The sequence below is a fragment of the Labrus mixtus genome, chromosome 11 (genome assembly GCF_963584025.1).
Source record: "Labrus mixtus chromosome 11, fLabMix1.1, whole genome shotgun sequence".
In the NCBI taxonomy this organism is placed as follows: Eukaryota; Metazoa; Chordata; class Actinopteri; order Labriformes; family Labridae; genus Labrus; species Labrus mixtus.
Window position 1 is genome coordinate 15,524,616 of NC_083622.1, and position 12,300 is coordinate 15,536,915.

General features: G+C 42.3%; 1 protein-coding gene across 2 annotated transcripts in view; it reads right to left on the minus strand.

Annotated features, from left to right (window-relative positions):
* Nucleotides 1-12,300, minus strand: part of grik5 (glutamate receptor, ionotropic, kainate 5) — an 83,298-nt gene that overhangs the window by 32,744 nt on the left and 38,254 nt on the right. For both annotated transcript variants that reach the window (XM_061050300.1, XM_061050299.1), the window contains exons 4-5: nucleotides 1,907-2,068; nucleotides 38-202 (exon numbers count right to left, since the gene is read on the minus strand). In XM_061050300.1, the coding sequence (XP_060906283.1) occupies nucleotides 38-202; nucleotides 1,907-2,018 (277 nt within the window). In that variant the 5' untranslated portion in view covers nucleotides 2,019-2,068. The remainder of the gene's footprint in view (nucleotides 1-37; nucleotides 203-1,906; nucleotides 2,069-12,300) is intronic.

The window sequence follows — 12,300 nt, forward strand, 5'->3', positions numbered from 1 at the left end:
CTTTCTGTCTTCTTTCATGTGAATCAGCTCCACTCACTGGTGTCAGTCGTGTCATACTGGGAGTCTTTCTGCAGCTCGTATATGTCCACCTCCACTCGGGCTCGGGCCGGACCCTCCATCACGCTGTTGATGTTCTCCCTGGCCAGAGCCAGCGCAAGCCGCTCCCCGCGCCCACACACAGACTGGTCGTCCAGGATCGCCGCTAGAGAGGCAGAGAGGGAAGAAGAGACAGGTGAAGCAGAGGAGAGGAGGCCAGAGGAGGATGATGGAGGGCAGAGAGGGGGAAGAAAAAGGTGAGGAGTGAGCCAAAGAGATTCAGAGCTGTTATGTGAAAGGGGAATAAGAGTGCAGCAGACAGAGAATTAACAACCACAGAAGAAATGAAGGGGTTTAACCTTGTTCAAATAAGTAAGGGATTTGGGACCCAAACAAAATCATCAAATTGAAGTAATATGTTTTCATTATTTTCAGGATAGTCCCCATTCACATAAGCAATAAGTGAAAATGATAAGATCTCGCTTCAATGGAAATTGTTGGTTATTAAAATACTGACTGCCAAACCCATTTTTCTATTTGGAAAAAATGTTGCTAATAAGCTCTCAGCCCCTTTACCCAATTTTTTGCAACTCCCTTAAACAATGTCTGTTCAAGAAAGAAGGTTAAACCTCGCCTCCATTGTAAATGTCACAGAGTCGTAAAGGCAGGGTAGAGTTCTGCTGCTGAGCCAATCAGAATATGTAGTAACAATGACTACAATGAATATGGCACACCATATTCCTATTAAGGTCCATATTCTGGTTAAGGCAATATTCCCGAAAAAGGTGTTTACATGCTCCGCGGAGTGCTGATCTACTGGAATATTCCCGTTTACATGTTAATCAGCATATTCTGAATAAACCGTAGTAGTAGTAGTAGCGTCATGACAAGACGTCATCTAGGGGCGTTCTTTTGGCACGCACTGTATTGGCATTTCCACCAAATAGTCCAAGATGCTTGCTTTTGCGATACACTGTGTAATATTCTTATCACTTCTCCATCAAAGTGTGACTGGAACACTCGTTCTCATTCACCTCCTCAACCGTGGCCGACGAGAACGGGAGGAAATGGGAAACGGAGCTCTACGCGTTACGCCATGGATACCAACCAGAGCCCCGTGGAGACTATCGATGAAAGTTCAGCCAGGACTGGTGGGAGTGAGTAGTAGTAAATTTGTCTCCTCCTCGGCCCAAAAGTGTAACGTCTTTTGCGTGTTTCTCACCATGTTGAACATGCGCAGAAGTAAACAGATCCTTGAAGTAGCACATTCAGGAGCATATTCCAACTAATGCGTTTACATGACCCAATATTCGGGTTGATACAGGCATATGCCAGGTGTCTTATTCAGGTTTTTAATAATCGGAAAATGAGCTTAATGGGGTTATGACAATTGGAATAAGGTGTTTACATGACTCCTACGCAATCAGAATATTCTCAATACTCCGATTAATACAGGAATATGGTGTGCATGTAAACGTAGTCAGTGTTTGTATGTAAAGCTTACACTGTGTGTTACAAGTCTTGCCTCTCGTGCTTCTGCAACACGTCACACAATGTAAAATCATATACTGGGAAACAATTTTTTTTAAACATCTCAGAATAGTTTTTGGAGTAGCTTTATTTCCCCCTATTTTGTATACCTGCTTTCATACAGCAGATCAGAAGGACTTAAGTGTATCAATGAGGATTGTATCTCTTAATCACTTTTAGATGGGAAGATATTTTACTGAACAAGGACAGGTTGAACACATGTTTATATTATTAGCACTAATTTGGCTTTCCAGTGCTTTTCTGTCCTACAGTAGGCTACAACAAACCATGACATTTTTGTTGAGAAACTTTAGGAATCTAGGGATGGCTTTCCACTCACCCATGCGGACGGAGGAGAGCAAGGGGGCCTGACAGAGGGAGTATGGCGGCATGGTGACTAGCAGGAAAGAGAGGAAGCGTATTGACAGCAGCAGTGCTGGCAGAGCCGGCATCTTCTACTGCTCCTCATGGAGAACGGTCTGCTGGCTGCCTGTACCACCACCTGCAGGAGCGGAGGAGAAAACACGTTACTAGAGACGTACTCACTTTCCTGGCACACAATGTCTCTCTTTCAAATTGTCATCCCAAAGCTTATCTGCTGTTTGCTCTGTCACACTCCAATGTAGTGGGGAGCACGTTATAATTTGACAGCACGTATTGTAGACTTTTATATTCCGCTATGAAGATGTTCACTGTCATATCACAGAGGCAGCCCATGCATGCAGCCTGTCAAATAAAATACAGTGCACACTTCTCTATTCATGTCGCCTGTAGAAAGTGTGCTGTTAAGAACTGACAATATTCAGCCTTGAAGAGATCTCTGGGGGTTCAAACAAAACATCAAAACAACTGGCACCTACTGTATGTGACTGCACATACCGACATAGGCATACATATAACAGGAATGCACTCACAAACAAATAACACTCAGACTCAAAAGAACAAAACAACTGTCCTGACAACATTCACGTTGATACAAGATACATTCATGCACACCTGAACATAGTTTTCAATAGCCTAACCCCCCCGCCTCCACCTCTAAAGACACACAAACAGAGAAAAAGTGCATAAAGAGAGCTCAGCTGAGCTTCAAGCAGCCCTCTCCAGGAGTGACAAAGCTTGCTCTGACTGACAACATTACAAGGACGGAGAAAGAAAGTAGGGAGGGATGAAAACACAGGAAAGGTGGAGGAGGAGCTTTGTGTGACAGACAGGAGGGGGAGGTTGTGTGAGGGGTGGTGTTGGAGTTGGAGATGGTGTTGATGCCAGTCCTGGCAGTCTGGGTCGCCAGTCTGATCTTAAAGACAGGTCTGACAGACAGCTGAAGACTCCTTTTGTGACCTTCAATTGACCCCTGCAGCTGTAACCAGGGGGATGCTTGAGATGTAGAAAGCTGACCTGTGACCCTGACAAGTTAAAAAGAGTTGTGTTGCATTGTGCGTTTGTGTAGATGTACATCAAAGAGACAGATGATGTGGATTGTCGGTCACTGAGTTGAATGAATATCCCTCCCACCTTCTTTCCAAAGCTCTTTGCCTTTGAGATATATATTTTTTACCTTTCAAACAGCTTTGATGTTATAGCACATGGAAAAAAATCTGCAACCCTGCCGTTTCAATTCAACTTAAAATATACATGTCTAACATTTTTTTAATTTCTTAACGATAATAAGTGTGATACATTTTCAGAAGAATAAAAAGCTATAATTTAAAAATAGCTATAACTCAGTTTCCATGATTCTCTGTTGTTCTTCATGTCTAACACATTACCTGTGTTTGCAATGTCCCCTCTGAATCTAGAATAAATGTTAGCCAGTTAGCTAGCTCAAGCTTCATCGTACTGCATCAGTACGGTGAGAAAACATTCCCACTAAATCCAGGCCTCCATCCAATGGGTAAAATGTCTGCATGCAGAGTGAGAGAGTTCTGCTTACTTCAAAAAATTGTATTAATGGGATGAATTCAGACTTCTTGGTGAGTTAACTGCAAATGTGCATGATGTGATATCAAGTTAATTGTGCAGTCCTACTTCTATTTATGTGTGCATGTTGTTTTTATGTTGCCTGATGCTAGTGAACACACTGAAGAAGAATTCTTCCACATGGGATCTGCTAGCACATAAAAGGGTTACTCCTTAAAAAAAGACAATGGTTATTGTTTTATCTTTCAAACACTGATGTTTAAAGCACATCAAAAAAATACACAACCCTATGCTGTCAATCCCTCTTCAAATCTCATAAAACCACCAAACTCTTCTATTTTTCCTTTTGTTCTTTACCCTCTATGTGCTTATTGACCCCCCTTTCTTTCTGTTTAACTTCATTCATGTTTCATCGTTGGGTTTACTGTGGCAAGCATGTGCAGGGAGCATGTTTGTATTCCTAATAGTAGGCGCCATACTGTGCAGATGGTCATGTTGTTCTCATTATCGTTACCGCAGCTCAGGATGAATAGAGGCAAGGCCATCTGTACGTGTGACACAACATAGAATAACAGGCACACAGTCATGGAAAAGTGAGTTCCATGTTTTCATATCTGTTCACACGTATCATGATGTAGAGAAATAGCTGAATATTCACCCCGCACACTGAGATCACCATACAGAACACTGATGTGTATTGTGCTGCACATTACTTTGCTACACATTATTACAATTACGTTTAGTTGGATATAACAACTGTATTGTCTTTCTCCTATAGCAGCAAAGGTCTCTTTCTGGATTTACCCTTCACCAAAGTGTGTGTGTGTGTGAGGTGTCCAGACCTGTGTGTCTATTCTAAGACATGTATGGGCATGCCTTATTGTGATGGTGTATTGATCGAGGCCAGCCGAAGTGGTGGGCCCTCAGGTGCAGTCAATCAAAACAATGGAGGAACCTATCATAGGAGCGCAGCATTTTCACAGGAGCCACCTGATTGGCTATTACCAAGGAGCAGATTGCCATGATGACAAATAAGATCCTATGCCTTCATCAATGCTGGAATGGAACCGGTGCTATTTCATTGTTATTGAGTGCTATTGACAGTATTAGACAGCAAAGATTACAGCATCTATACTCCAAGAAAGGGGAAGACGAGGGGGGGGGAGGAGGAGGAGGCGGAAAGCTGTGATAGAAGTAAGGAGAATAAGTGAAAAAAAGGGAGCAGAGAGGGAATGGGCCGGGCACGACGGGGGAATAAAAGAACAAAATTGAATACAGAGAGAAGAGATTGGAAAGTATTTCTGCAGAAAGAGAGACACAGAGCAGGATAGAGATAGAGAAGCAGAAGAGCAGCGGTGGAAAGTAACAAAGTAGATTTACACAGGTGATGTATTTTGAGGTACTTGAATATTTTTCACGATGTTACTTTATACTTAAATCCTATACATTTAGTCAACCTGACAACCAAAGTATGAAGCATTGTTATAGATAAAGATTAATCCCCCAACAGTACATTAAGTCGTTAAAATCAGCTCCACTTCATCTAAAGTGGCTGCAACATTAAAATCCTGCACAGGCTATATGTTGCAGTATTTCATCAATAATCCATTATGTGTAATAAAATATACTGAGGACATTCTGTCACATTGACCTTGCATTACATCAGAAGTTGGAGACTGTTTATCACAGTGTGTAACATTTTTATCACTAATGGTACATTTCATTCTGGTTACTGCTTTAAGGAACACAAAGTTGGATGGACTTTCTTCCTGAAAAAATATTTTAATGATGTCCTGATTTTCATGTCTTTAAGCTTTGCTGCTAAAGTGGCCAAATTACCTCATGTCTCTTAAGAATTACTACTTCAGTACATGATCCAAATACTTCTTAATTTTGATATTCCAATACGTATCGTACAAACTGTCATTAATTCCCTGTAAGGTTTTAGCACTTTACTAACCAATGTTTTTCATGACTTTTAATAGTGACATTATAAAGAGTTTGATTACCTTACTCTTAAAATGTCTTGTTCTCAGGTCTCATCTGCTATGTATGTAATCAGTGGAGGGACCCCCCCCCCCCCCTAATGGACAATAAATCCAAATTGAGCATTAAAGCTTGCAGAGTGAATACAGTCCTAGTTAGCTTGAGCTTAAAGTTGCATTTTTTTCATTCATTTAGAGATACCAGTAAGGCAGGACAAGTTCTGTGCCAAGACTGTGATGGTCTCCGGCTGGAATACATCACAGTAAGAGTTAGGTTTTGTCCAGCAATGGTAAAAGAAAGCATGGGAGCAGGTGCACCAAGTGAGGTGATGCATAATTGAGAAGGGGAGAGGGCCGAGCACTGACCCCTGAGGCACTCAGTGATTGGTGGATAGGTGGCGGGGGAACCTAAATAAAAATTCACTTTAAATGAAGCTTGTATTAAATGGCACTGAGAATTCAATTTATTGCTGCAGTATTAAATTGAATTCTTCTATCACTGCAGGAGAGGGAGAGAAAGCTATAATCTGGTGGTAGAAGTTGGAGAGAATCAGAGAGACAAGCAAAAGTCACAGATGTAGAAAGACCAAACAGCAAGATACGATAGTCTATTTAATTTGCAAGGACTGTGTGTCTGGCTCTGTTACTGTAGTTGTAAATGGCTGAGTCCCTGCAGCAGTCGGGTGTCAGTCTGCAGGGAGCCGGAGCAGCGAGAGGCCCAAGCAGAGCCAGACTTGTCTGAGCTGTACAGAAAAACACTGCTCCTAGCCCTCCTCGCTCACTTTCATTCTGCACCCTGCTGTAAGTCAACCCGCATGCTGGCATCACTGAGACAAACACAAATGCAAAAATACATAAAATATCCTGACTAGCTGTGTGAGTTTATGTGTGTTTGTGTCCATGCAAGAAGGAGTATAAAAGGAGAGAGAGAGAATGGAAAGGGAGAGAGGGGAGTCATCCCAGTTGGAGATTTAGCTGTTTGCTGCATGCATTCATCTTAGTGTGTGTGTATGAAAGCATATTCATATTCGTGTGTGTGTGTGTGTGTGTGTGTGTGTGTGTGTGAGAGTGCGCGAGAGAGACTTGGCAGCTTGCTCATCGTGTCTGCAGTGCCTATTATGAAAGAGAAAACCGTAAAATCAGAGATCTTAATTATCTGGAGGGAGCGAGAGGGAGACGCAGGGATGTGCGGAAGAGGGTTGGAAGTGCGAGAGAAGAGGGAGAGAGGGAGGGAGGAGGGAGGGATGGGGGAGATACGGAGAGAACCAGAAAACGAGGGAACGCTATCTCTCCCCACATCCCCAGGCAGATGAGGAGAGGATGAACTGAGGCTTAAGCAGAGGAAGCAGGATGAGCGATAGCATGGAAGGACTGGAAGAGGAGAAATAGAGGGACGACGAGAGAAAGACAAAAAAGAACTCAAGAGAGAGAAAAGCAGCTCAAGGGGGGGTGAGGAGAAGGAGAAGGATGTCCATGGGGGGCTAGCGAATCATTTGTTTCCCCCCCTTATGCCTTATTGTATGACACAAGAAAATCTGACAGTTATCATAATAGAAGGATGAATCATTCCCGTAATTGAATTTGCAAGTGGAACGGCTTTAGTGGTTGTGGATTTAAGACGACTGTACCTCCAGCCATGCTGGAACACAACTGTTTTTTGATTATTTTTTGTAGGAATTAACAGTTATTGTTGACTAGAGACAGGCTGCGTACCCTCAAAGAGCATGGTCAGATAATTTTTGTAAGGCCGGACAGTATGGATGAGCTGGGAGGTCTGTTTAGTTTGTGTGTGAGTGAGAGAGAGAGAGAGAGAGAGAGAGAGAGAGAGAGAGAGAGAGAGAGAGTCATTTGAGGAGTGGAAAAATACCAAAGACCTTCCCCTCACCCCTTTTGGCTTTTTGTAGGATTAAGTGTTTAGTACTTTGTGTCTGAATCTAATATCAAAGCAGCAGCACAGGTTCTTGGTCGCATTGACTCAGCATTTTCACTTTGCAACCTCTCACACCTTCTCCCTCTCCTCTCCTGTTGCATTTACCTCTTTAATCTCACCATCTCTGCCATTCACTTATATTACCTTTGTCCTCCCCTTCATCCCACCATCTCTGTTCTTCAAACTCGATTGTTTCAGAATTTGTGTTTATAAGCCTCACCTTCCTACCTATTGCCAGTGTTACAGGCTTTTGAGAATCAAATTTAACATTTCAACAGTTTGAGCAAATACAATGAGTCACTTGAGCCAGGAAGCCCTTACCAATATCTTAAATTAGATTTTTGAAAATGTTTACAATACAAGGCTACAATAAATATTGTATTTCAATTCAACAAGAGTGCAATAAACTAAGCCTTGTGAAGCTTATAGCATTTGCTTTGGAGGAATGATCATTTCACTCCAGTGAAGGTAAAAGAATCAAATCAGTCGACCCAATGCACTCATACAGCGACGCCACAAAGACTAAGAGACGAATATGAAATGACAGAAAACTTTTAACTCAAAATGTGTTCAAGGGCACAGTTGCGGCACTGGCCAAGTGGTTAGTTTGCACACCCCATGTACAGAGGCTGTAGTCGTAGATGCCGGTGGCCAATCCCCACTCTCTCTGTCTCTCCAGTAAAGGAAAAAAAGCCCCAAAATAAATCTAGGTGATACAATTGTGTTTTTCATTAGTACATTTTGACCTCTGTCATTTTGTATCTACAGTACATCAATTATAAAGTAGAAATGTTTTACCTTTTGGTTTTCAATCTAGAAAATAGATGTTTCTTATATATAATAATGAATGGAGTTTATTGTTGGATTAAAAGAGCAGTTTGTTCCTTGTTTGTATTTTAAGTCATTGACAATTTCTAGGAACATTCAAAAAAAAGTTACATTGCTCACAAACAAAAACCACAAATGTAATTGTTTGAGCAGACGTGGTTATTGTTTCCATATAGAGCTAAACATCAACCAAGACTTGACTTGGGTGGAAACAATGTCGACCTAAAAGGCAGATAATGAGATTCCTGTTGCTACGGGTGACTCAACCTAAAACAGAGATAAAATAGTTTGATGACGTCTAAGTAACATAAGATCATAAGAGTAACAAAACTCATATGATGGAGACACAATGGTACGTGCCTTAGGACAAGTCAATATTCTACAGTTAAATTCACATTATGTTTAGTCAGTCACGTTTGTTGTTGTGATTTTGCTCTGATGAAATATTCACAAGTGACACTCTCTTCAAGATTTAGGTTGTGAACTTCCATCTCTGACATATTATTTGTGGTGCAGAAAGCGTGTGCATTTTATTCCTTTAAATAAATAAAGGCATTACTCTTCTTTTATCAATGCTGATTTCTAAAAGCACTGCACCCACCTTGGATTTGTTGATACCTTTCTAATTTCTAAAATAAACACAAGTAGCAACCCTAGTTACACAACATCAATTAAACAATTATTCTATTGTGGATCTCGTCAGGTGTTAATGTGAGTGTTCCCAATCCATGTGTGTCATTTTATCTTCTTCTCCCATTCACTTCCTGTACTTTCACATTGTCCTCCTTTGGCAAGGCTGCAGACATTTTGATCTCTCATTTCAGCGTCCTGCCCCTCTCTCTCTTTGTCTCTCTCTCTCCCCACCTCCACCTCTGTATCTCATCTCACTCAGCCTCTGTCTGTTTTCTCTCTGCTCCTCAGGAACACTCCATGCCCCTGTCTCTTTACTGACCTCTCTCTTGCCTCGCTTTCTATCTTAGCTCTCTCAGGTCTCTTCAATCTCAACAGTGCACTTTGTCTGTTACAGTCCCCCCCCCCCCCCCCCCCCCCCCCCCCCAGCCTTCATCTCCCTCCCCCCTTTCTTTCTCTGTTCATTGGACATGGATAAATTCTTTCCAGTCGTCTCCTTGACAAAGAGGCCCTCAGTCAGTGACACCGCCTGCTTGGGGAACCGCAGTGCTCCTGTGACACTGTCACATCCGAGTATGTCACACGCACAAACATACACACACAAACAAACGCACCATCCGCAAGTTGCACACACATACACCAACTCTCGAGGAAGGTTTTTTTGGTTTGTTTTTTTGCTCCGCATCTGCGTCCAAGTGCAAGCTTGTGTATTATCCGTTTGTACAGGCCAGCAGCGAGTTTGCATTTCCGCCTTTCTGCATGCATATGTACCACATGCTGTTCAGATCAGTGTTGTTGGGGTCGGGCAAACTCGATGCACCGCTTTCCCCCAGGAGCTGTTTAAAAAAGATGTGCAGTTCAGTGTCACTGGCTGTCGTTACAGGTCCCACTTGTTGCAGACGAGACTTACATAAGAACAGCAGTTTAATCACAATTAGGACGGTCTCCTTGAACTCACTCGTCCTCTGGCTTGTTTGTGGAGCTAAAATTTGCATGTAGAGCAAAGCCTTGGAAATATAAGAGTGATATTATTACACATGGCACTGTGGAGAGAACAATGTCTGAGTGCAAATAGAGCGCTGCCAATTTAAATCAGAGTTTGCTACAAGGTGGACGTCACAGTCAATGACTTCACTTTCACACTAAATGGAAGGTACGGATGGAGTCTTACGGACGGTACATATTTGTTTTTGTTTTTTTGGTTTGACTACACACCTCTTGTGTTTTGACATTTACTAACTGTAACAATTTTTTGCTCTTTGTTCATAGTTTTCTTTCTCCTCCTGGCCAACCTAGAAGGAGGAGGAGGAAGAGGAGGAGGAGGAATGTCTTTTTGAATCGTCTCTCCTGAGGCTTCTCTCAGCGTTTTTTTACGCTAGAGACTTTTTGAGTGTGTGAATAGTATTTCCCTCGTCTTTTAAGAGAGCTTAGCACCAATGGTGTGAGTCTGCGAAGCCCAATGAGACATTGGGAGGTTTTATTTGGCTAAACAAAAATCTTGAATAAAATCGGTGTAGTGGCATCAGCAGTTTAAATCAAAACAGGGATGTTCTGTGAGTTTTAGACGACGACTGATGCTGAATAGTTTGATAACATTTGATACTGTTCTGTCAGAGGAACTATGTCACATAAAGGGGAGCACTTTGCTGTCAAAAGTTACGTTTGATCAATCAGTCAGAGCACAAAAGCTTTACAACATAGACCTGTTTGTGAATCACTTGACGCTGACGAGGAATCAACGCTTTGAAATAACCAGGTATTTAAATTGAACATGAAAGAGAAAACGGAAACTCAACGTTCATATGCGGAGAGACAGACAAAGATAGAGTATTTGCCTTCACTCTGCCGCAGCTCTGTGATGAACCTATGAACCGACTCCACGCAGCTCTCCCACTTAGACACCCACACACCCTAAAAACACACACATACAACAGATACACAGAAATGTACATGAACTCAACATAATCGCCTTCATACACACACACACACACACACACACACACACACACACACACACACACACACACACACACACACACACACACACACACACACACACACACACACACACACACACACACACACACACACACTGTACAGGTTGTGGATTAAATGACTCAGATGGCATTTGCTCTCTCTGTCCCTCTCTCTCCGTCATTGTCAGGTTTTGCTGCCGTGGCAACAGAGTCGAGGCTAAGAGGAGGAAGGAGTGGAAGGGAGAGTTTGAGAGACGAGAGAGAGAGAGAGAGAGAGGGGGGAGAGAGAGGGGGGGGAGAGAGAGAGAGAGAGAGTGAAGGAACAGGTAAATGAAGAATCGGGGAGTCAGGGCCTGTTGATCATGTGAGGCGGGGCTTCGTCACTCCTGTGGTGTGTGTGTGTTTCTGTTTGATTGACTAAGCTCTAACAGTCAGAGGCAGAAACACAAGGAATGTTATTTTGCTGCGTGACTGGGAGCAAGTGTTCACTCTGCGCCTGACTTGGACGTGCGCACTCGGACATGTTGCGTGTCCACTCAGAAGCTCGTTGTGTAACTCTGTCACCCACTCCACGTCTCAAAACTGGTCATCTGAGATCAGGATGAGCCGGCACACTGATAGAGAGAGACTAAATAGACGTGAAAACTAAAAGGGGAAAGCAAGTGCTGTGAGAGTGCTCTTGTGATTCGAGTTTACATGTGGGGCTTCTGGTTTGTGTTTTCGTCTGTGCTAATTTGCTCCGCAGAAAGCAGCATGCTCAAATTTGGTTTGTTTTCAGCTGCCCCGGGCAGGAGACAAATTCTCTCTGACTGCACTTCTCAGACTCAGTTCAACATCTGAAAAAGGATTCACTTGCAACTATGCAAAGTGACTACGCAAAGACAAAAATATGTAGGGCAAGTCAGTGTTCTCATACAGGAGAGGAAAGATGGTGCTCTCTTGTAGAGTTCAATCATCGACTATTTATACAGAACGCCAAGGTTCAAATCCTGAGGAAAAACAAAGTGTTACATCATATTTGTTTGGAAGATCTCTACCAGCTCTTTCTTTTTAGACGTTTCACAAAGAAAATCAGCGAGTTGTTAGATTCTCTACTTTATAATGTTTACATGGATGAGTAATAAGATGACAACACTCGAATCATCTAAGAGTAGATACTTATGATCGCTGCAGGTGTGAGGAAAGGCAGCCAGAGAGTCAGTGAGAAAATGAAAAGAGTTTTAATTAAATGTTTTTCCATTGAACAGAGATTAGGTTGATAATTAAAATGATTGAATCACATATTAACTTTGCTAGTGTTTTATTAGTAATCATCACTTGTAAGTACTTGCGCGTTGAACCTTCCGGTTAAATCAAAGCCTTCTTCACACATCCGCTTGTTAATTTGGAACTGTAACACATTTGTAAGTTTAGTAAGCACCAGGCAGCGGATGAAAAATAATCTAATTTATTGAAAACAAATGTA